This window comes from Topomyia yanbarensis, chromosome 2, assembly GCF_030247195.1.
Source record: "Topomyia yanbarensis strain Yona2022 chromosome 2, ASM3024719v1, whole genome shotgun sequence".
In the NCBI taxonomy this organism is placed as follows: Eukaryota; Metazoa; Arthropoda; class Insecta; order Diptera; family Culicidae; genus Topomyia; species Topomyia yanbarensis.
Window position 1 is genome coordinate 461,168,830 of NC_080671.1, and position 26,804 is coordinate 461,195,633.

The following is a 26,804-nucleotide window of genomic DNA, read 5'->3' on the forward strand; positions in this document are numbered from 1 at the left end:
TGATACTCACATTGCTACACCCTTAGAAAAAATGAAAATTACATTTGACGTAAACAACGTAGCAACGAATTTTTGTCTAATAATAGGATTTTACGTGTTCTGATATGTTAAATTGAATATTGTGACTCTTTTGATTTAAAATTCAGACTGAATGAACTGGTAAAAGTCGAACAACTCACAATATCACATAGTTGAATGTAAATTTATGTGAATTGGGACGCTCCTTTTATGTGCATCTGGCAAGACGTAAAATTACAAGATTTTTTTGCTGTGCAGGGCATTAATTAAATTTACAAATCATACCCCAGCACTGGAACATTACTCCTGAAAATCCGGATTACCAAGAACCAGATCCATCCATCCGGTTCAATGTTACAGAATCAAGTGGACGAGTTCCTGAATCCAACACATCCAAAAGTGTCAAAATCGGTTAAAGGAAGCCATAGCTATGAGCATTCCAATTTGTGGGAACCCGGGCACCCTCGTTGGCCTGTTATAGGTGTTTTTCTCTGTTGGACACATAACGGTTAATTTGAACATATTGTTTAAACAAATGTTTTTCTTCGGATTATATCTCTGGTACTGTTTGCATCAGCGAGATAATTTTTTTTAAGATTTGTTTAGGGATTCAAAAACAAAGCAAAGTTTTAACACCAATATTGCCAAAAATTTAACCTTTTAATTTTACACTAAAAGTACATTTTTCTCGTAATACACATATCGGTTACTGTAGGCCACATAAAATATACCTATATTGCTCGGTCGGTTTCTGGCTATCTCTTGGGATAATGATGACATGGTTCTCTGGATTCTGTTTGGATACTTTCCAGGATCCTGATCGAAGTTTTCTTAGCATCCCAATGGAATCTATTTCAGAACTTCGATTCAATATTTATCCGTATTTCTACGGTTTTTTCTCTGAATTTTGATGCAGAATTCTAGAGAAAAGCTTCTTAAATGTCTTTTGGAATCCCTCTCAAGATAGAATTCCGCTGAAGATTACGCTTTATTCTAGATACTGATAGAATCATGGTCCTATTTCCATTGAAATTCTGTGTAATGTTCTGATGAATATCCTGCTTTGAGTTCCAGTAGACTTTGACACAATATTGCTCTTCTCCCATCTTTAACCCCCTCGTGTCCTTCTTGTTGATAAACAACCACGTTTCAAAATGACTATAAGTTTTGGTTTACACAATAATAAGTAAGGCTAATAACAGCGACTAAGACCTTTCATTTGAACACTAAAATTTATAAATATTAGCGTTAGAGCAGAAGTTTAATAACTTTAATAACAATTAATTTGATTGGGTTCCGCTGAAGCAGTGCTGCCAGGGATAGTTTCTGTTAATGGTGGAAATGAATTTTTGGAATATTTTCGTAGCCTGGGAATATTATTGAAAACTGCTAAAACTTTCTAATTTAGATTGCCCTAAACTGGAGCCAAGAAACAGACGACCCCAGTTTACTTACTAACTTTATTTTTTCTGGAATTCGAGTAATCAAATCATTTACCTCGGAAAATCGAGCCCCGGGTAATCGAGTATGACTTGTATTGCAAATTAAAAAGTTTATCTTAGAATTCTTGCACAAAAAGCTATGAACAACTGATACATACCGTTAACTCGTTACCAACATGAATAATAAATGAAAACCAACTGAAAATACAAATCACACCCTAAAAGTCTGAAAAATCGACTAGGGCCAAAATAGGCACATTTACCATAATAGGAAAATTTACCCTGACCATTTTATTTCCAAATTCTCCACGAATAAAGCTTGAATTAATAAAATAACGCAAAAAAAAAAGTTTGATTCGATTATCCGGGGTGAGATTTTTTTCAAATCCCCGGATAATCGAGTCCGACCTGTACTTCCATTCAAATTTACTATAATTTTCTACCAAATTAAGTCCTAATGTTTTTCAGTTAAGACTATTTTGTAGCTTTTTTGAAGCTTTTTTGCCAAATACCACATAGTTTGACTCCCGTTCACTTCAATTGAAGTTTTTTGCCATTGGCTCTTTGGGAAAATATTAGAGAAAAATACATTAAATGCTAGAACTTTCGAACTAGCCATTAGAAAATTACACTTCATACATTTTTAAAGGGAGCAATCTTAGTTTTTCAATGAGATTACATCTGTTTCTTGAAAAATGCAGAAGTTACAGTTTTGAGATATGTTGTCCGTAAAACCCCATATTTTTAAAAATCATTTCTGCTGTATGCTACAAATCATACATTTTTTGCAGTTTTTGTAATGTTCAATAATTCTGTACCGGTTGAGACCGGACTCCTGATTAGATGTAATGTATAGAGCAATTTTTTTCGTCAAATATGGCGTCGTTCTTATTGATGAAATACAATATGTTTTTATTTCACCGTATTGGAATATATGCGCTACTATATAGAAGTACTGGCATTTCGACTTTAAATTTTTTTTGGTGAAATTCCTTTGAGAATGAAAGGTGGTTTTTACTACGTAAATGCGAAAATCATCCATTTCATTTTCATATGTCAAAAACATTGAAAATATGAAAATTCAAAGAAAAAAATATGCAACTTCATATCTTATTACATTTTTATTCCACTTTTTTCAATTAATTGAAGGGTTGCTAAAATAAAAGTTTTCCTATTACTGCAGTAGAACGTTTTTGAATGTATAATGTTTGTCTTAAAATGAACGGAATTTTATTAATAGAAAATGCAAAAGTTGATTTTTTTCATAAACATTACATTCTGTGGAGTCTTTTAAAGTTAAATTTCATGTGAATAAGAATAACATTTTATTATAGATGGTTACACAAATGAACAATTTTTCAATACTATTTTTAAAAATATAAAAATTTTACTGAATTACCGCGCGGTGCGGTGCGGTAAATAAAGTGCGGTTGCGGTAAGCGGTGCGGTTTTATTATTTTTTTGCGGTTGCGGTGCGGACAATCCATTTACCGCCCACATCCGCACCGCTACGAACCCTAGTTATCTTGGATATAAAAATAGCGGAGACTATTAAATTTCCTTTTACTTTCGATTTTTGGGCAGTTTTCTATACCAAACATACTCATATTGCAAACTTCCTGATGATAAATCATTATGAAAATGTCGCAATATTGAGTTAAGGAACGCCATTTATGACAACGAACATAATTTATTTGAACAGAAAGATGTCTGAAGACATTTTTTCAATTACCGAAAAGATACCTTATATTATACCCAAAAGAAATTTGTTTATAATTCGTAATAAAAATACTAGCAGCACTAGCTTAGCCGATAAACATCAACACGAATACACAACCGATACTCGTGCACCGGTAAACGAAAATCAAAACCAAGCCGCGGTGCTGTGGAAACGAAACTCGGTTTGCTTTTCGTGTCTCGTTGAAACACAACCAGCGGTAAGACCGCACACAATGTATAGGAAACACAAACATGTGTAGAAATTTGGTTTACCGTACCGGTACTCAACCGGTATTTTCCCACCTCTGGCAATAAGATTCTTGAAAACTTTGCTGAAGACACTAAGTCTAGACAACTCGCCCGCTCTTGATTCGATGTAGTCTTTTTGGAATATATCCGTGTTCGAAATTTTAAGATATTTATGAGGTTATGAATACCCGTTTTTCTTTAAACTGTTCCTATGAACCATCTTTGTTAAAAATGTATTTATCTAACATTAAACCATGATTTATGACAGCCGTTGCATAATAACGATTCCTATAAGGCCCCGTGGGATCGAAACGGTTCAATATTTATTATGTACGTAACATAAATTTTAACTGATGAGCCCTCAGATGTGAGTCTGAATCATCAAAACACGCTGGTTCACCCATAACTGAAACAAGTGTTTTTTTTTGTTTTGTTTTCGACAACAACCCAAATTCACATCGTATCGCACTGTCACTTTCACCTGTTTCAAAGAAAACTCGCCGAAAGAGTAATTTACCAATTATCTCAAGGGATTGTCGAACATTTCTTGGGAGTCCTTTTGCACTATACGCTGTGGCACAATACATGCGGCGGCAGTTCCTCGGATCACAGGGTCTGCTTTCGTAAATGTCTCATCTTTTATCGCTGCAGCCAGGCGAAAGCCAAAGGAACACACTGATATGGTACCGCATCAGGGTGCAGGGTCGCGATAAAGCAAAATATGAAAGAAAAAAAAACGTTGTTGGAAGAATGTGGCAGACGAAATAAGTTCGCGAATTTTCGAAAGTGATTTGGGCTGTAGATGGGCATGGCCGCTGGTTGGTTGGTACTAAACATGCGCTTTTTAGCCACGGAACGAGACGAAAGGGTGGCAGCGAAAAAAAAAATAAAAACCATTCATGAGAAAGTTGTAATGTTTTATAACTAACCGAGGTGTGTTGCGTGAATGATAGCTGCTGGACGGAGGAAACAAAACAAAATAACAAAGCATAAAGTCCTTGCGGCGAATTGTTGCGTGTTTCTTTCGCGTATGATTCATACTCACATCTCCAGCATGGTGTACATTTTTTTCTCCATCAGTACCACGTCGTCGGCACCCTGCTGGACCATGACGAGGCAGAAGGTTCTTTTGGCACAGGAAGGATTCTTCCAATCGGTCTGCTTAAGTTGCTGTTCGAATGCTACCCGCGATGGACGAGGAAGATCACGTTCAACGTCTTGCAGCATTTGGTTTGGACCATCATCAAGACCCTCGATTGCTCGCTTTCGTCGGTTACTAATCACCCCATCGGTGCCGTCTAGAAGTTGGATATTGTCATCGGTTGACCCATCACCTCTCTCCGGTACATGTAGGTCAATTATTTCAATTACGTCCCCCTGATCGTCGAATTTATCGTTTCGAAAAATGTCATTGTCCTGTTCACTGTCATCCAACAGCTGATAGCTATCATCCACTGAACGTTTCGATCGACGTGATTCCATCCTATTTTGCACCGGTTCCATTCGGGTAACGGCAGTCGACGGAACGAACAGATAGTATTTATCCGGACGCGACTCGATTCCTTCCATTGCTCGTTTGTGCTGCAGATCATCTAATTCCATAACAAGCTGTTCCCCGGATCGTCGTAGCATATCCAGATCAAAGAACCGACCAACGGCAACGGCACCGAGTCCCAGTGCGGCTCCACCGGCGAGCATTCCTAGAGCCGGCAGAACAATTGAACTTGTAGCTGGTGCCACCACCAGATCAGCTTTGTCCTTAGCTTCATGATGCTTTTTAACAAATCCCAGGTTCTTGGAGATTTTGTGACCGGCTTCGACAAGCGGGTCCAGCACTGGTTTGGTGAATTCGTGCACGGTGTGGATTCCGGTTTGAAAACTATCTTTTACCTTCTCGGTCAGCTTCATCCAGAGCGGTCGTTCGGGTTTTACACGACGAATGAATCCGTAGGTGTACGGATAGGTGGCTGGCATTTTGACCGGTTGGTACAATTCGTCGTAGGGCGTTTTCGTGGGAAACTTTACCCCGGGTGGGTGATCGTAATATTCTTTGCCTAACATCGCCGGTTCAATTGCAAAAGGAGAATGATCGTTGTGCTTAGCAAACTCTACGTTGATGATCTTTTTCGTAGCCTTCGGAGTTGGTTTGTTCTCCGGTGGAACAAACTTCGCCGGTTGCACGCCCAGCTCCGGATGTGCATATTGAAGCACGGGTTTTCTAGAATCTTCCAATTCGCTTTGCTGCTGATTCGAACCGGGAATAGAGTACAACTTAGACACCGGATAAACCGGATTTCCCGGATTCTGAAGCATTCTTCGTTGGATCTTTGGCTGCTCGGCGAAGATTTCTTTGTTTGGGGTCCGCGCGAGGTAGTAGTGCTTTCTACTTTCCTGATCATTGATCTTTTTGATGTACTCAATCAACTTCGCGTTGGACACGCGCGAATTATCGGCTCGTGAAAAGGGTCCAATGTTCGTTGGCACTCTCATCAAATGCAGTGGTTCCGCATCGTTGACTCGCACACTGGATCGCAAATTGTCCTCGACGCTAAATGGACCGAAACTTTTCGGCTTGTCGTCCAGTGGAAAGTTGTCAGCGGTCGTGAATGGACCGATGCTTCGTCGTCGACCCATTTCACCACCGGATGGACGGGCAAATATCAACTGTCCATAAGCATCCCCGGTACCTTCCATCTTTTTTGGCATGTGACCTTTTTCGTACGGTACCAGTTCACCGTTAATTACACGAGCATTTCGCCACACCTGCTTTTTATCTGCTTCATCATCTGGAACTCGAATCCCATGAACAACCGGAATTCCGTCCGCTCCGATTTCCTGCAGAGATCTAGCTTTTTTCTTATTTTTGCTGCCGAACAGATTATCTTTCATATAAACTGCATCCGAATTGATAACAACGGGAGCGGGAATACTTGCCGATGCATTTTCATCCACTGGACGACTACTGACCGCAATCCGTACTGGTCGACGATCATTCTTGATCGAACTTTCATCTTCATAAAATCGTGCCGGTCTCTCGATTCGATTGACATGCTCCAGGAAGGCATTGATTATGTTCACAGATTCGGGGGAGTTATCACTTGCGACCCGATACCCATCGGAAGCGGCAGGTCTGCTATTCTGTGGCACTTGAGTTCCCCTCAAATTATTATTTCTGTCGTCTTGTTGCTTCTTGACGATTATTTCTACCATACGACCGTTGTTAGAGCGAACGTTCAGCTTCTGTACATTGTCCGCGTCGAGGCTTCGGGACACCTTCAGTTCGGTGCGAGTGAAGGACGGTCGAAGAAATCGCAGCCTCGGTTCCGGTGGTAGTTGCGGGGATAGTGAAAATGATGACGATGAAGAGGATAATGGAGATGTTATTGTTATCGTGGCATTGCCGGTTGATTGTGCTTGGGTAGTGTAGCCGAGCAGAAACCACGCGGTTAGCACCAGTAGGGGTCGGGAAATCTGTGGGGAAGAGAAAGAGAGAGAGTGTTAGCTCGTCCTGTCGTAATGTTTGACATCTTTATCTACATGTATGTAAAAATGAAAAAAATATCGAGTATCTGCTACACCACCATGTAATATTCGAGTTCGTTTAATTTATTGATGCATTATGGTGTAAAGTTTTTGTTATTCACCAACATGTCCAAAACAACACTTTCCATCAATAAGCCGTGCAATATTTTAACTTTTTAACAATCATCTAAAGATTGAGGCATGCCGTGCCGTGTCTGAATAGAGAATATCGAGCTTCGAGCAAAACGAGCAGAACAATTTGAACTGTCAGTGGGGCCCATTATTTGTGTGCCCGCTGAGATGTTGACTTATGTCAGCTCAATACAAATGGGATATGGGGTGCCATATGCGTGGAAAATATAAAGAGCAAGATCCGAAAGGGCGTTGATCGCGAAAGACGTCAAAAATGTTCTGACTTCATTTTTACGGAAAAAAATTTGGTGGTTTACATTGAAAATGTGAATGGTGATAATCGTATCGCATGTTCGATACATATCGGCATTACTCTGTCTTGGAAGTGGGATAAAGTGTGGCCTTCATAATTTTTCGAGTATCGGGAGATGGTGGCAAAAAATGTAAATTGATGAAGTGAAATTTTTCCCACATATTCAAATGGCAAGTTGTTTTTCATGTCGTTTTCGTTTTTGATATTGCACTACACCAGTGTGGTTGGTGCTACACTTATTCAAACAGGGGTGTAACCAGTCAGTCTCTTTTTTGCACTACATAGGTGTAGGAATAGGTAAAAACGAAAACGCTATTAGTGTCAGTGGCGTAGCCAGAAATTTGTCAGAGTTTTATAGATTAGTGATAGTTCAGAAAAAAATTAATCTAACAAATGTTTTATAATTTCTTTTATAATATGTCAATGGAGTTAAAGAATCCAAACACAAAGTGCACTTTTAAAATGGAATAAATGTTTAACAACTTTTCTAACGGTTAAGATCATATAATTTTGAAACCATCAACTTTGATAGTTTGACAAGCTCGAATAATCTGTTCAACGTAGAGAGCGCTTCTTTTGATATAATTATGTTGAATTATGAAGTAATTGTGGAGAAATAATTCTTAAAAAACAGTAAGAGACTTGGTGTCTTCAGCAAAGTTGTTGATAATGTCATTTTAAACAACTTTGTTGAAAATATGAAGGCCACGTAAATGCAATATATTGAGATATTAAAAACGAGCTTTAAAAAATTTCCTCCAACCAGTTCCGTTAATTGTAAGCTTCAGAGACTACCTTGAATAGAATGTGAATTTTATTGTTTATACACAGCAGAAGAGATTTATCAATTACAGTAATATCAGAATAACTTGTTTTAAAGGATTTCTCTCATATATAGTCCAATAAATTTTCAAATTTTCAAACACGGAGTATTCATGTCTTCAATCAAATTAGTTGTGGAATGTCTTCAACAAAGTTTTTTTCCATTTTGATTATAGAAGCCTTAGGGTGTCTTTTGGTTCTTTTTTTCAGGTTAGAAAAAATTTCTAACCTTATGTGTGGGGGTTGGAAATCGAACCCAGGTGAGCTGCGTACACCTTGTTGACTTAGCACTAGACTTGTCCCGCCCTATTCAACAAAGTTTAATGACATAACATTTTCGAAAACGTTGATGCTTTCACCATTAAAACTAAATTTGTTTGAAGAATAAATACTCTATATATTACTTCTAGGTGGATTAACCGCCAAAAATATTTTATTAGAAGAGATGCTGCTATACATTGTAATATTTTGTTTTTGATTATAGAAATTTTAACCTTAGGGTCATTCGCCTCTATTCAGGTTAGAGAAATCTCTCGTTTGGAAAAATCTCTATCCTATGTGCGGTTTTGGGAATCGAACCACGGTGAGCAGCGTACAACGCAATCGATTTACCAGATTTCTCTCACCCGAAAAGAAGTGAATTACCCTAAGGTTAAAACCGCTATAAACAAAATAAAAAAAAAACCATTCAATTCATAACTCAAATATACATCATTTATAGCCATAACTTGAAATATTTTGAAATCTTTATTATTTTCAGTCCTTCCTAGAGGCTAATTCTAGAGAAAATTTAGAATAGGACGTAAGTAACAATGAAAGATTCTCTTTGGGGTCTTTCTCTTCTGTTCATTACTCGGTGGTTCAAACATTTACTACTCTACTCTTTGCATAATATTCTAGTGAAAACTGTTGGCTTTCGATATGTACTGGAAAATTAGTGCAAAGTGTTATGGTAACGTCGTAATAATCGAAAGAGAATGTAAACAAAGAGAAGCTCTGAATGTTACTTACGTCCTATTGTAATGTATTTATGACGCTTAGAGCAGATTTGTTTTCTTTCCGGACATCACGTTGAACCATATCAAATGAAAAACGATGTTCGAGGTCCTAATAGTTTTCTTATATCTGCAACTCGAACCTATGACTGGCCGCTAGTAGCTGGGCAAAACAATATTGAGACTTGGCATTCTATTTACACACTAACCCAGCCCAAACTTGTTCAGTAATTTCTTTTGACGACTTTCTCAGTAAAGTGATATTTTTAAGGAGCTGTCAGCAAATTGTTTAAAAATTTGCGGAATAGTTCTCATTTTTTAGCGATTTTCAGTAATTTTTCGAATAATTTACTGAAACCCGCAATATTTTTCACTGAATTTATCAGGTCTTCTGTTTTTTTCGGTACATAAACATTATCCAGTAAAATACTGACTGATTGTTCGGCAAAATTGCACCAACGTTACCGAACCTCGTCAAAAACTTACAAAACAGGTACAGCAAATCATCTGTCAAGTCGCCATTTTCAGAGGAAACTGCTGACTGACCAGTGTTTTTTGACGTTTGGATAGAACGGATTGCGGAGAGTTCGGCACCAAATTGTTTTTTACTGAATTGATCACCGAACGGTTTGCTGTTCAAAACCCCAGCAAAATTTTACTGTACCCAGTAATTTAAATTAAGTGTGTATACAGGATGGCTGAGTACTTTGGTTGAAGACTATTAGGCGTTTTAATGTGTTAGGTACCTATTGTGTTGTTATTGTGCTGTTCGAGTGAGAAATAAATTATAAATTAAATTGACCCCCACCGGAGCACGTTACACTATTCTAAATGTTCTCAAGGATTAAATAATTGTTAATACAACAAAAATCTTATGCGCATCAAAACCGATCCTGACCTGCTAGAGACAAACGGAAAACGTCACGTTTCATCATTTTCTGCTTTCCAAAATATTATGGTCGTTGTTACTCACATTTAGTTTTTGTTTCAACTCTACGCATTCTCAAAAAAACATTTTGAACAAATATTAAAATTTATGCAATTTTTCGATGAGCAAGTCTTTATTTACTGTATCGATTTTGTTGGCTATTTTCGGCAAATTTGAGACTAAGAGAAACGAAAGCAATGAAATTGAAAGACGGATAGGTATTCTAGAGCGAATCAGTTATAAACTTAGAACGGAAAACTAGAACTAGGAAGGCTTATAGGAGCATGATCGAAAGGAAATGTGAAGAATTCTTTGCCTTCTGCTTAGTAGGAGTTGGGCGTTGCACCCTAGTCTACTGCATGGTTAAGCTGACCAACTGTGGGCTAAGAAAAATCCGTACACATTTCATTTCAAAATTAAGAACACAGAGGTTGATTTCTAAGACTGCTTAGTATTTCTCTTGTTAGTTGGTAAATCGATTGGTTCGATTCCCAATCCCGCACACAAGGTTACAGTTGTTTCAAAAGAAATTTTTCTACCACGAAAAAGAGGCAAATGACCCTAATGTTAAAACCTCTATAATCGAAATATTTTCTGGATTCAATGTAAGTGATGAAGCACAGAAATTATATGCCAGAGTTGCCTGTTGCAGTGTCCTGATCAGTTTCCTCCATGTACATTTGTTGTTTAATTTGCAGTTATAATTTATGGAACCAAACTATATTTAGTTTACCATCTAAGTCTAGTTCCACCATTCCGAGACATCGTTTCGTCTTCGCATTATGTTTTTAAACAATCCAGAAAAGATACCTTCTTTTTAACATTCTTCATGTTAAGTTCACAACGAACTGAAATTTCTTGCCATGCAGGAAGGTTCTTTGAAATTATATGGGTTTCTGTAGAAAATTAGATATTCCGATCGAAATGAACTTACGAAATCATAACAGACTGTTGCTCAGCACATTGGATTCAAAATAATTGGGTTTCGAATTTAAATATCCACGACCATCCAATCCCGGGATTATGAATTTTGATTAGAATTTAGTACAGAGACCAAAGACCCGAAACGTGCACAGATTTTTTTTTTCAAATTCAAATTTTGGAATAAAAAGGATGTATTCTATTCTTCAAATTCACAAAAACAGCTGTTCGTATAAACAGAGTTCTATACAAATCGTCAAATTAAAAATAAAATGCTTATGCGTTTCGAATTCATCTCATCAGTACATGCACGGTTGGATCTTCTTTCTTTCTTCGTTCCAACTGAGAACTCTGGCTTTTGATTTGAAGTTGCACACAGTTTTTACGGTTTTGCAGTTGCCGTTATTGCCTGAACAAGTGCCTCAAAGTTGGCAACCATTTGGGGATCAGGCAACGGAATTGAAGACTGTGTATTGGTATTAATTGTCAGAGATGAGTTTCCTTAACAACTGCTGTTACGGTTTATGATAGTGAGCCGTTTCATCATAGAATATGGAGGTAGGAATCTGATAACTGCAAAGCATTATTTGTAGAATAATACTGTCGTGTTTTGTATTGTCGGATCAGGTAGGAAGAACGCAATCTTACCGCGTAATCAAAAATGATTTTGTTTGCCTGGCGCAATCTATCGAAAATTATCATTATTGAATGCCTGATACGATGGCATCTGATAGAGGTGACTTTTGCAAGGCTAGGCTATGAAACCTGTAACTAAATATTCCAAAAACTCGGGCTAATACGGAAAGACTCGAAGTCCGTTCTTTGACCAGCGTTCCACTTTTGTTTTTAATATTCACATATCTCGACACTAAACGATCACTTCGGCAAGAATTAAAATATTACAGCGATTGTTGTTCAAATTGCCACTTCCCGACAGATTTTACAATACAGTACTTCCTCCAAGATTCACCCAAAAATCTTTAAAATCGCGAACGACCATCTTCGATGCAGTTGAAACATTAGACGTTTTAGCGGCATGGGTTCTGAGCATTTTGCACGCAAAGCAAAGCATTTTGATTCAAGCGCAATACTTTCAAAGGGCCTAAAATTTTTTGCAGGCATCGTTTAAAAAAATGTGTTTCGAGATCTGTATTTTGCACAGCAAAACACTCCGAGAAAAAATTGCAGACAATAATCTCTTCTTCGCAAAAAATAAATGCTGTATTAAAATTATAAATTAATGTATTAAAATCAAAAAATTAAAAAAAATTCTTATAAACTAAAACTACAAAAAAAAACTGATTTTTTAAAAAGTTTTATTTTTTGGTAACGAAAGTCTGAATGAAAATATATTTAATGTGATTGCATCGCGGAGAAGTAATTGGTAAAAATATTTTTCTTGCAACTGCTTTAAATATGTTCCTAAATTTCATACTAACTGGCAGACAAAAACATAATTTTATTAGATTCTCATAGATATTTTAAATTTTGTTATCTTTCTTTCTATTTCTAGAGTTTTCCTACTGGAGCTGTAGAGACCGCGTTAATCGGATTAGAAGTGCTGTAGGGGTTACTAAATCATTGGGGTCGTTTTTGTGTTTATGAAATCTTGGGCGCAGTTGTACATGAATGATCGCGATTGTATGTTCGTCTTTGTGTACACTCGCGAATGGCTCGAGCGTTTGGATGTTATTGTGTTCGATTTCGTGGGCGTTTGTTTGCGTAGATATTTGTGTGCCGCGTGTGCTAGCGTGTCACTTCGCATGCTTAAATTCGATTTTAAAACCGGGTATCCATTTGCATATTTGCGTGTGTTCTTGGATGATCGCACGGACCGTTAATGTAATACTTAATTTTCAGTTTATGGTTCAGATGCTAGAAGAGAGTGAGTTCTCTATCACTATCAACTCTATCACTAGAGTTCTCGGTCATGTCGCCATGGAACGTATTGTCTAGTAGATATTAGCGTCATTTTTCTGATTAGTCCAGCTGAGGCCATGGACCTAGGCGGCTAGGGCCGAGAGGAAGAATTTCCGGACATAACCAATTCATTATCGCGCGAACACAAGCGTATGTAGGCTCATTCTTCAGACCGCGTTTGTAAATTTATAAGTACTAGAACGTTCACTTAGTCGCCGGAGTGTTATACTGTTTGTAAGATCGTAAGCGTAGGTATGCGTGGATGATCGCGAAGGGCTCAAGCGTTTGTATGGGAACGTGTTTGTCGTGTGCGCTAGCGTGTATGTAACTTCTCGTGTATAAATTCGGTTTTATAACCGTGTGGCTAGTCGCATATTTGCATGTATTTTTGAACGATCGCGCGCGGATTCTGAATCTGATACTTAATTTGCAATGTACCCGATCAGAAACACATAACAGAAATATTTCAAAACTATATCTTGCATTGCTACTTGTTATAAATTTCTGTTATTTTAACTACTAACGAGACCTAATTTATAACACAATATGTAACAAAAATTGTGTTCTGTTTTAATCTTGTTATTTCATTCTGATCGGGTATGGTTCATATCCTAGAAGAGAGTGAGTTCTTCCATATTACTAGAGTTTCCGATTATGGCCAAAGAGGCATCCACGTAATATAAAATCACCCCAATAACTGAAATAAAAGTAACAAATCTCATCACAACAACTTACAGCAGTAAATATGGACGGTTTTTGATGCAAACGAGCCTGATATATAACACAATTCCTATTATGCCGCTATTCTATTATGTATCGCTGAGGTTTCTATTTTTGGGTTGTAACCGGGTTTTTTCCCAAATCATTTTAACCCGGCCGAATTTTTTTCGATTGATCGACTATACAATGTTTGTTTAGCGCTTTTTAAAGAAATAAAGTCGCAAGGATAGAACATGCTTTGTAAAACCCACTTCAACTATCTTAAAATGTTAAAATCGAATATAAACATCAAGCATAAAAATCGGACAGAGATACTTCAGCATGAGAATCACTTAGAAAATTCTCACTCGAAAAAAATTGCAAGAAACCTCCAGCATAATTGGCTTGTGGCTAAATCCGTATAACGTTACATTCAAGATTGAAAGTCGGATGAAGAAGATTACTTTGTAAGAACCCAATATATTTATTACGGATTTTATACCGGTTTTTTTAATCGACTGTTACATGGAAGAGCTTCTTTTAGCTTCCGATTTTAACATTCTAATATATTTAAAGCGGGTTTTATGAAGCATGTTCTGTTCTTACGACATTTATTTTCGGTCGCTCATTTAGTCCGCAGCCAAAAATTTCAGCTCATTTTTATAATACATCGAACCATAGTCATAGTTCCCCTAATAAAAATCAGAATAATCATGTGATGCCTAAGCCACTTTTATCCTGCTTGTTACTCATTTTAGAAGTTGTTTCACTTTTATTGAAGTTAGATAATTTTTCACCCAAAATTTACTAAAAATTTACCCAAAATTTACTAAATGCTTCATTCGTTGAAAAGTAAAAATGAGTAATATGCACAAAAACATCGCACCGCAATCAGAACTCTCATAAATTGCAATCCGAATTCTTTCGGCCGGTGGTTGATTCACAGCAAGAAACGCAATCGACTTAGCTCAGCTTGTGTTGGAAAGCTATGTAAATACAAAATTGGTAAATAAATGTTGGATCGGCGATCAGACAATGATTATATCGAGAAAGACATATCAAGATTTTCAGATTCAAACCAATCTTAATGACAATAATGCTCATAAATCAAAAAAATTCATTAATTTTCTATTATTAAAACATCAAAAACTCAAAAAACCTAAACTTCCCATGAAAAAACCGTTTTAACCGGGAAAGAAACCTTGGTTTTTTTCCCCGAAAATTATAAAAAACCCGATTTGGTACATCACTGTACGCCATAATTTTATAAACGCACAACATTATACTGCGTTCACACTACGAGTTAAAGCGTGTTTTAACGCTATCTATGACATCTATGACATGTTTCTTGTTGCTAATTATAATAACGTATTTTAACTTTGTAGTGTGAACATAGTATTAAAGTCAAAAAAGTGCTTCTTTGTACAAGAAGAAATTGATTACGGAATATAAAAGTGAGTGTACACGAATTTTGCACTTGTACTCATCATGTTCCTTGTGTGTATCAAGCTACCCAATCAGTTGATCTGGCTGAAAATCTAACGTAAATATAAAGACTAGAGTCTTGTACTTAACAATCTCGATTCTGTATCTAATGTTCTTCGAGTATGATTAAATTTTTGTTTCAACCTTTCAAATTAAATTAAAGGAAAACGTGTTAATCTATGTAAATGGAAAATTTTAGAGAGTTCTAGTATCCACTGCATATTTTAATTGTATTATATCTCAGAACTACAGAATACAATCGAACTGCAGTGGTAATAATTTGGTTCCGAAAAAGATTAAAAATAGAAATTGTATAATTCGGATCATATTGAGATACCTTCATAGGAGGCAAATTGAGTTGAACCAAATGTGTACTTCGAGCACTATATTTTTCATAACGGAAATTAATCGGGTAAATTGCGTTTCGACTTAGATAGAACGACTTGGCTGCTGCTAGACACTGATTTTCAAAATACCACCCAACTTGGGAGAACGACTTAAACAACTAGTCGAGGCGGATAGCGAGACACATAAAAGTTAATTTTTTTCTTTTATGTTAGAAAAAATCGCAAAGTTTGCTTAGTTCCACAGCTTATGAGAAAATTTACAAAAATCAAGTTTTAGCACTCTTCTTGTTCGCCGGTTTCCATTTGCTAACAAAAATTGCATTTCTGGAACCTGGGAAACTAGTTTGCAACATTATTTAGTCTGTTTCCATTTGTGGAAGATTTTTTGTTGTCCCGGTAGTACTTCCACTTCCACTGAAGTTGGAAATTCCGTACAAATTCCGGACAAATCCGTACAAGTATTTTTTCCGGACACACGACCAAAAATCCGTACTGTCCTCCCAAATTCCGCACGGTTGGTCAGCTTATGCATGGTCTATGGTAGAACATAACTCATCATCATGTTTTACCGCCGACACTGTGACTCAACTATCAACCCTGGATCCTACGTGAAAATCATCCGGAAGATCCGGAACATCAGTATATTTGGTCAATTCATGAATATATTTCTAGAGATCTGAAGTTTTTTCGAAAATATTTGTTGCAATTCGTAGTTATAATTGGAAAATTGGCCACAAAATGACATTCCGGAAAATCTGGAACATCCGCGCAGCTGGTAAAATAATGAACCTTGTCCTAGAGCTCTGAGATATTTTCGAAAACATATAAGGGTATATCATTCGTAAAAATTGGTACTTGTGACTGGGACAGAGACCCATTGACCTTTCGGATGATCCGGCGTAGAATTGGTCAGTTCACACATACGGTTTCTTTGCAGTAATAATTCTAAAAAAAACTTTCCAGAAAACCATAGACTTCCAGAGCCAGTTCCGGATCTTCCGGAACGATACGAATAGTGTCTATATCCCAGTCACAAGTATGAATTTATGCGAATGATATTCCAACAAAATCTTAGAACTCTAGGACAGAGTTCATGAATTGACCAGTTCCACTAATGCTCCAGATCTTCCGGAAGGCCATTATGTAGCAAAAAAAAACATGTGTAGGTCATAAGTACGAACTCGTTCAAATGAGAATTCAAGCAACATTAAAAACCAAGGGGTTAGTCGCTTAACACAAATCGAGTCGTGCTTGCAAACAGCGTGATAGCCTGTGCCACAATGTGCCATAGTTCCATAGTGTTCGAAATCGGGGTCAATATGACCCGCTAACATCTTATTCGTAACTTTTTTTGTACTGCCCTTCAGGATTGTCCGAAAATTTTAAACTGGATTGAGAATCGTTGCTCTCTATGAAAGAGGAAAAGTAATAAAATTCCAAATTTATAGGTTCAAAACTTAAAAAGTTATCGCATTTCTTTGAGTATTGTACCGACTGGAACTACAATTTTCTGTGAATATTTACGGCTTTCTCAGTCAATTTAGCTTGAGCAAACGAATTGTTTTTAAAACTGCCCGACGTTTCGACCGTGTTTGGCGGCCTTTTTCAAGGGAAATTTAATCGTGTCGTTTTTGTCGTAGTCGCATTTCGATAGTTCATTTGGGGTCATATTGAACCCAACACCTAAAGAAGGTTAATAAGATATGGTGAGTTCATTTTCGATACCGTGTTATTTTGAAGTGTTGACTTACTGCAACGTGCTTTTATGAAAATGCTGAATTTTTACGCTGTACGGAGCTTTTGGATACGTGATATTACTTTTAAACTTTTACCCTGTACACTTGTTGGCTGTTTAACATAATGTGTTTTATTCCATTTTAAAATCTTACGAGCTAACCTAGCTAACCTGACTTAAACTATTCTATGTACATCAAAATGTAATTATGTACGGGTAGCGTAAAAAAGGGAAAACAAATCAATGAATAAGTATGGGTGCATTGGTTGCTATCGGTGCTTGTTTGGTTACGCAAGGCCGTTTATTTGTCGCCTCAGCATAATAATGACCTAGTGAGAATGTTGCTATAACAAGTGGTGCGACCCAGAATGGTTTAACTGGAATGCGCCCATCTGGTTATGCAAGTTGGATTTGAAAACGATCGGTCAAGTAATTTACGATCTGTGGGAAAATATGAGTGTGGCCTCGTTTCAAGTGGCTTGACTAAAGGATATGTTAAATTTGGTTTTTATGACCTGTGACCTGAGAAGGATTCACATTGGTGCATGTAGGGATTGGTTTTGTGGGAATAATTTGTGATGCTAGAAAGTAAGTCCGTTACAGAGCCATCACTGACGACTGCCCCTGAGTTCTTTTCAGGTAGTTCTGATTCTTAGGCATGTGCTTGTAGAATTTTGACCACCGAATCGATCAAATGGGCGATTGAAAGTTTTGTTCCGTATAAGTCTCCGGGAAAGGATGGAATCATTCCAGTTCTACTACAAAAAGATATAAACACTTCAAGCATATTTTGAAAAAAATTCTTACTTGTAGTCTTGCAACAGGATACATTCGATTAGCGTGCCGGGAAATAATTGTCAAATTCATTCCCAAAGGTGGCCCCGTCACTTTTGAGGAGGCAAAGAACTTCAGTCAGACCTCCTTCTTTCTCTAATCAGTGGAACGTTTAATCGACCACTACATTCGGGATGGTAGCTTTCAATGTGAGAATTCCTCTTAGCGAGGAAAGGCTGTCTGGCTGGATGAAGCGACAACTTGAAGAATACGTAGTTTGTTATACGGACGGTTCTTTGTTGGAGGGCCGAGCCGGTGCTGGTGTCTATTGTCATGAGATGAGATTAAACCAATCTCATTCGCTTGGTAGATACTGTACCGTATTCCAAGCATACATCTTTGCGATTCTGTGTGTCGAACAATCAGCACTTCAATGGGGAATTTTCGGTAAAAGAATCTTTTTTTGCTCTGACAGTCAGGCTGCCCTGAAAGCACCTAGTTCGGTAGATTCGAGATCGAAATTAGTAATCGCATGTCGAACTCAAATCGAAGAACTTAGCCTTTCAAATGCTATTTACCTTCTGTGGGTATCTGGTCATTCCGGTATTACTGGAAATGAATGGGCGAACGAATCGGCTAGAACTGGTGCTGCAACTGACTTCGTTGGTCCAGAACCAGTTCTACCACTGTCGATATGTTGGATAAAACACAAGATTCGCTGTTGGGCTGCATCCGAACGTGCCAACCATTGGCGTATCTAGATCGTTCAGCATCCCTTAGGGGGTGCAGAATGATCTCTTTTAATTGTTCTGTGTCGTTATTTTCCCTACCCCCAACCCCCAACCCCCAACCAAAATGATGAAAAGACGATTCTTGGCAAGGCACAAATCTCCGATCAGCATGGGGAACTTGCCATTTGAGCCAGACAAGAAAAAAACAAAACAGAAAAAAACCTGTTTTAATCCACCTAGCCGTGCAATTGTGCCTTTCGAATTTCTTCAAACTTTGACTCCATGACCGATTATGTTCAATATAATTGTGAAAATGTCTGTTACATTCTTAATGCACTTTGCACCTACACACGCTCACTAGCCACGGACCTGATGTCCTCCTTTCTTCCCTAGCAACGCTCCTGTAAAATCCTTAAATCCTTTGTCAGTCCATAGAAAATTAGGTTGAAGATTTTCAGAGTGATTGCATAACCTTTCTATATGAGAAAGGCGAAGGCAAAAATTTGCCAAAATGCAAAAAAAAAATCAATCTTTGTTAAATTTTTTTTCGAGATTTCATCAAATTTCGACGTTTCGTGCATTTTAAAGACATTAGGTATCAAACATATAAATTCGATTTTTAAATGTTCCTATTCAGTTCCTACTTTTATGAACTCAGAAACCGTCGTAGATAGCCAATGTCAAAGCGACTTTGGGGTGTCACTAGTGATTTGGACTGTTATAGTGGTACCAGTTTATATGTGTGGTCGCACTCTTAACCCTCAAAAAGGCAAGCTATAATTGTGACTTCAAGAAGCATCACTCCTAAGACCCAACGAAATTGTAAGACTCTTTTTTGTCGTTTTATCAGTGAGAGAATCGAAGCCCCGAAAACATTCGATCATTTGTATTTCAAATCACAAGTTCATTGAAAGTAGAGAACAGTGACTAACCGGGCCTCTGAGATTCTTTGCTTTTTGAGGGGTGAAACCGTAACTCCGGAAACGGATTCAAATCGACATAAAATTCAATAGCAGCCGAACATTTTTTCGACATAACATAAAATCTGGTCGATTCATGCATTTTGGAGGTATGTATTTGGCATCGAAAGCACGAATTCGATTTCTGAAATTTCATGTGGTCCCCAAAAAAAATTGTTCCGGCTTATGTGGGAGTTTCATAGGTGACCGGAAGGATCGGTCTATATTTCCGGAACCATATAACCGATTCGTACGAAATTTTATAGACGTCTATGGCTTTTATTCCTTTCATTTGGGACTAAGTTTGTGAAGATCGTCCCAACCTTCCCCGATAAACTGTTGTGAGTTTGTTAATTTTTATAGGTGGCGATTCTTCCGGGGCACTTCCGGAACTGTTTACGATGGTCAATGCGGTCGACGAGACTTCGGTTGGCCGCCAATGACCTAGAACTGCTAATACAAGTTGTATGACACAGATATATTCATTTTAGCGAAACTTTTACCTTTTTGCCTTCATCGAGGTATCATTTTGAATCGGAATTTTCTATGTGTCCGCATGCCACAACCCGCAACACTGGAACCGTAAGTCGGATCAGAATTAAATTTAACAGCAGTTTACGGGGTAGCAAAAGCTTTCATTAAAGTCTGGTCCAAACGGTCTTGCCACCTCCGAGAAACCGATGTAATTGTTATTCTAAGTTCGGATACTTCCGCCTGGGCCGCCGGATCCGGCGATGGTGGCCAGTGATGGTGCCAATGACTTTGAGTGACTGTTAGTGACCTAGAACTATAAATCCAAGTAGTTGTGGTCGCATTTTTGAAAAAAAATCACCTTTATACATTCATCGCAGTATCCGTTGAAATCAGGATTTTCTGCGTGATCTTACTCATCATCCTGTAATTCCGGAACTAGAAGTCAAACCCACACAAAATTCAATAGCAGCCAATAAAAACGTTGTACCTTTCATTTAAAACTAAGTTTGTGATAATCGGTTCAGAAAATGCCGAGAAACTGATGTGGACAAATTATAACAAGATTTTCTAGGTAACCGTACTTTTCAACTCGTATCTCCTGAAGCAAATGTCGGATTAAAATAAAATCCAATTGCAGTCGATGGGAACGTTGTACCTTTCATTTGCGACTAAGTTTGTGAAAATCGATTCAGTCATCCCCTAGAAACCGATGTGGAAATTTTATTGTCATGTCTGCACATACACACACATACATACACACAGACATTTTCCGATCTCGACGAACTGAGTCGAATGGTATATGACACTCGGCCCTTATTTTTTGTCCATTTCAGTAGATATTGAACCTCTGAGATATTACGATTGTAACGGTTTATATGGGAAATTCCTGTGTGACCGCATTGATCAACCTATAACTCCGGAACCTATAGTCAAATCGGAATAAAATTCAATAGCAGATAATGGCTGTGTCATTTCTTTCCTTTGAAATCAAGTTTGTTCAAATCGATCAAGAATTCGTTGAGAAATAGACGGGATATAAACTTTGGAATTTCGCAAGTTCCCCGAGGGCATCAGGAACCGTCATAGGTGGCCAATGTCGTCAAAACTACTTCAATTGGCCATTAATAATCTAGACCCGCAAATACAAGTAATGTTGCATGCATTTTAATATGTATTGCATCATTTGGATATCATGGTGGTACCAGTTTATATGGTAATTTGCTGTGTGACCGCACTCTTTAACCCGAAACTTCGGAACCGGAATTCCGATCAACAAAAAATTCAATAGCAGCCGATGGGAAGGTTGTACCTTTCATTTGAGACTAATTTTGTGCAAATCGGTTCAGCCATCTCTGAGAAACAGAGGTGACATTTTTTTCCACATGCACACATACATACACACACAGACATTTTCCGATCTCGACGAACTGAGTCGAATGGTATATGTGAATCGGCCCTCAGGGTCTCGGTTAAAAAGTCCATGTTTGGAGCGATTGCATAACCTTTGTATATGAGAAAGGCAAAAATATTATATTTTCGTGCATATATCTCTATTATTCTTTAAAAAAAATTTCATAAAATGTATATTTTTGAACATGGAAAATTTTCAGGAACAAAATAAAAATAGATTCGTTACCGGTAAAATTCAGGAACATCGAATTTTTCGACATTTACTCTACAAACCGCATTTTTTTTCTTTAAATGTTCCAATACCCTGAAACTTTTCTCATATGATAATCAAGCGTATTTTCTACTAGATTTAGTAAATTAAATCATAATTTATTGTTAAATGAAGTTGGTATGTGCAATTTAATGATAAAAATGAACAATCGAGACTATTTGTCAAAAAATCTGATGTTTCTGAATTTTATCGGTAACGAATCTATTTTAATTTTGTTGCTAAGGATTTTCCATGTTCAACAAGGTACATTTTATTTAAATTGATTGAAGCATAATAGAGATATATACATGAGAAAATGATAAAATTTAATATGAATGACAAAAGGCCCTATAATTCCAACTTCTCGTAATCGGACAAAGGTCGCAAAGGTTTCGTTCGAATTCTGAGATTTTTATATGTATGATTTGCATCTTGGAGCAGTAAAAATATTAAAAATAGGATATTTTGGTGCCAAAATGACCCAGTACCCCACTTTCTCGAATTTTTCTAGAAACAAAAGTATCTCCATTCAAATACTAAGATTATTTTCTTTAAAATGAGGCATAAATTGTAATTTTCTGAGTGCCACTTCAAAGGTTAATATATTTTTTCTCCATATTTTCCAATAGCACCAATTTCAAAAATTTCAAGCGAAGTGTCCAAATGATGTGGAATTTACATCTGAGCTTACTTTGACATTTGTCACAATATGAGAGGAGGGCTTTTGTGAAATTTAAAAAAAAATATTTTTTTTGCAATACCCTAATGTGTAGATTTGAATAAACTAGAGAATTTTTGCATATCATTCTAGGTTCTAGCTTCCAGGTAAATGAAAACCATTTTCAATACCACGCCAAATAAATACAACGACCTTTGTGAGCGCATTACAACCTTTAATAATGGGGGTGGGTGTAGTGTAGTTGGTAAATCGATTGCCTTGTACGCAGCGCACCTGGGTTCGAGTCCCGACCCCGTACATAGGGTTAGAAATTTTTCATAAGAGATTTTTCTAACCCGAAGAGGCGAATGACCTTTATGTTAAAACCTCTATAATCGAAATAAAAAAAAACCTTTAATACATATTGAAGTGGTCCCTTTTTATTTGTCAATTTTTGGTTGGTATAATTCATGCATTTACGAAAGGCAATCAATTCAATATCATTCTAGCGGAGTATAAATTAGCTTCACTACTTTTCGATGTTATGAACAATTTGAATCAGTTTACTCTTTGTAAAATTCTCTATCGTAGTAAAATATTCGATTTATATATTAACACATGAAAAAAGCTAAACTTTACTTCCCAACTTGCATAAAACACCGTGCGCTAACCGTAAAGCAAATGACGTTCCACGCAATTGGAACGACCATCGGTTTCATAATTGGTTAAAATCGTGACCTGATCGGAAAACGCAGATTTAAACGCGGCGGCGGCCAGCCACGTAAACCAAAGCTACACGGTTCGTAATAGCCACTCAAAAGATATCTATAAGCAGTTTGGTTTTCTTTCTTCATCTCTCTCTGAGCAACGCTATTATTTCTTCGCGAAAGCAAAGTCGTAGTAACCGCCGAAAAAGAAGAGAAGTTACGATAATTTATTTATTATGGCATCTCTTCGCCGTCGGCGCACTGCACTGCTGTGCGTACGATCCCCGGTCAGTGTGTTACCGGCCCGCGGCTGATAGCGATGGCATAATAAGCAATTTTCAGGTGGTTTTGTGCTGTAACAGAGCTTGCTGAGATTGGGTGATGTTTTGAATTCGTCGGAATTTCTGGTTAATTGGGGTAACGATGCTCGACGTGTCGATTAGGAGGCGTGAGATGTTTTAATGCGCGTTGCATATTTAGGGTCAACTGGAAATATTTTTATTTGTGGGTGAATCGTTATCTGAATAAAAGGAGACTTGGGAGCCGCTAAGCGATGAACCCGATTAATCTGCACCAAAATCTTGCACGTTTGCATAATTTTTTTAATACTAGGTATCTAATTTAATAAAAGTTCTGTTTTTACTCACCACTAAAATCACTGTTTTGGCCATTATTGCCTCTAGGAATTATCGGATGGTTCACATGTGGGCAGCACCCGCCCGCTGACTCGTGGTTTTTCCCTACTTTCAGGAGTCACTCACTTCCGACGTATCGCCTCTGTGTATCAGCCGAAGTGGATGGCTGCCTTGTACTCTTATATTCTATATACTCGGTCTTGTCCTCGATTCGATAAGCGTTCTCCTCTCGTCCTTTCAGTTGTCACACCTTCAGTGGCAGTGACTTTTTCTCCGCTGGTTAACAACACTCATCTTGCGCTTAATCTGCGAACGAAAGCAACGAGAAAGAAAGGGGAAGAGGAGAAAACAAATCTTTTCCTTCGATTAAGTTGTTCAATTGGAAGATTTTTTGTGTGAGTGTGTTTTTTTTCAAAGGGAAAGCCATGCACAAACTTAGAGTAGCGTGATAAGATGGGTGTTTAGCGAAAAATGCTGTTTGAGCATGGTTCGAGCAATTTCTCGACCCATAGCAGCGTGAAAAGCCAGAAATTGTAGCGATAAAAAGCACAAGTGCATGAATGTTTTACAAATGAGCGGATTTTTTGGTACAAATCAAGGCAGTTGATTTTTGGTGTGCATGTGTTTTGCATTAGCTGCTATTTTCGGTTACAAACCGGAATGAATTTTAATCATTTAACGGCATAGAAATTTTATTTTATTTTAGGATGCGCAGCAAAGTTCATTGTGTCTTTCATTTTCAAATACAAACAATAGGTCACACTTATGACTGGATCTTCGGATTAGTGATGATTAATGCATTACATAAATAATATTTACATTATTTTCAAATCTGGAAAAAACACCACCGAACCGACTTGGGACACGAAAAAAAACCCAATCCGAGTAGTTTCACTTTTGTATGAATCGGAGTGTCGTTTAGAAGTCCACAAATCAGTTCCACATGGTAGAGCCGCTAAACGGACGTTGTGATGTGTGGTAATTGCCTATACTGGGTTGGAGCTTTCTACGAGGGTCGATGCCGGTAACAACGCGAATGTAAAAGTAATATCCATTACTCCACATCTGCACTGAGGTGTTACGTTGTTAGTCTCTCTCTCTCTCTACATCACAGCTCTGTCATTGCCATCGTCTGTTTTTTCTTTGCGTCATTGTGAAAGCGAGCGCTCGCAGCTATCGGTTACAACAGCTCAGTCAGTTCCTGGCGGCTGTTTCGTCGTTGGTATAAATTAATTGTTAAGGACTAGCAACAATGTTTGTTTTATAGACGTTCTGATATCATCTATAAAACAATTCAAACAATTTTATGGGTTGATCACATAGTTTAACGAGCCTCTAGAGATCCGTAATAAAAGCCATTTTATGATTAACTAGTCGCCTTTTATTGTGATCATTATTACCTAAGATTCAGATACTAGGAAGTGGTGATTTAATAACGTGATTGTTAAAGCTGGAAACGTTAGCCTAGATAGAGTAACTTTGTATTCCACAAAGGAAAATGATCTATTATGAGACATAATTAAAATTAAGCAACATTTCCTAATATCATACATTCATGTATGGAGAAAAATCCAAAGATGATTAACAATTAAGTTTTTGTCAATGCACTGGAATCCATAATGCAAATTTTAATTTTTTTTACGATGATAGGAGCTGTAGAACAAGGGTCTCGGCAGGGCTCCCCGTTGGAATCACTCACTGCAATTGGTGACGAGACGGAAAATGTCACCCACTAATTCACTGCTTAAGGCCAATTGCAGCAAGCTGTGATTCTGCATGTGATATTAATTGTACGGTTCAGATAAGTGCGGGCGCACGGATTTCGCGAGCGCGTGAATCAACGCGAAGGGCTCGAGCATTTGTACGTGAACGTGTTCAATCGTTTGTATGTCGCGTGTGTGGAACTTCGCGTGTATAAATTTGATTTTATAACCGTGTATCTTTCGCGTATTCGCGTGTGTTCTTGAATGATCGCACGCGCACCGTGCATCTGATACTTTTTTTTAATATTATAAAATATTTCCGGGATTACTTGCGGGCGTATGCGATCCGGGATTCCATAGATTTATTCTTTCATGGATGTGTCGAAGAATATAGTTCAATCAGAAGTATCAACGAGGTGGACACGATTGGGATTATACGAAGCATGATTAATATTCTGTGCCATCTAATTGAAGTACAAGTACATAAATTGGGTCTGAGAATGTATTTCAACAAGCCTTTCGAAGTTTTCAATTACTAACGGGTTCAAGATATCACATCGATTGAAAAATCGATAGGAGAGATCCCAGAATCTATTTTTCAGCGGAAGGACGCCCGCCAGCACTTCTAAACTCATTTTATGTGTCGACTACAACCCAAAGCAATATGCAAACAACGATACCGGATTCTCTCTAGTTTGATGAAGTGTATGTTCGCAGAGGAACGGAAACAGAAATACCCCTAATCCATCACCGACAGTATCGTTGTTTGGTATAACCTGATCAGCTCTTCTGGGTGGGCACCCCCACCATGTTCCAGTTATTGTCCGGAGAAAATTGATTCTTTGTTGGCATTTCTGTTTTAGATACCTAATGTGACAACCCGAGGTACTTTTAGAGTCGAACCACACCCCGAGATATTTGAATGTGAAAACCTGATTGATCGTTACACCCATTAATAGCTGAGGTTGCGCCGGCTCAAGCTTCCTAGAAAAAACAACCAACTCAGTTTTTTCCGTGGAGAACTCGATACCCAGCTGGTATTTTGCAATGGGCCTTGCAAATCGGCAGCATTGAACCCTGTAACAGAGACCAGCCCGTCTCTGCAAGCTGCCTTAGCGTGCATGAATTGGCAAGACAATCGTCAGTGTCATTCACGTTTTAAATTGTAGAGTAGGGGACTTAGACATGAACTCTGGGGAAGACTCATGTAACTAAATCGCGATGTTGTTAAATCGCCATGCGAAAAGTGCATGTGC

At 37.8% G+C, this 26,804-nt stretch overlaps 1 protein-coding gene across 6 annotated transcripts in view; it reads right to left on the bottom strand.

The window, feature by feature from the left end:
* Nucleotides 1-26,804, bottom strand: part of LOC131686007 (uncharacterized) — an 83,372-nt gene that overhangs the window by 23,155 nt on the left and 33,413 nt on the right. For all 6 annotated transcript variants that reach the window (XM_058970105.1, XM_058970103.1, XM_058970101.1 and 3 more), the window contains exons 2-3: nt 23,858-24,151; nt 4,474-6,899 (exon numbers count right to left, since the gene is read on the bottom strand). In XM_058970105.1, coding sequence (XP_058826088.1) covers nt 4,474-6,899; nt 23,858-23,881 — 2,450 coding nt within the window. In that variant the 5' untranslated portion in view covers nt 23,882-24,151. The remainder of the gene's footprint in view (nt 1-4,473; nt 6,900-23,857; nt 24,152-26,804) is intronic.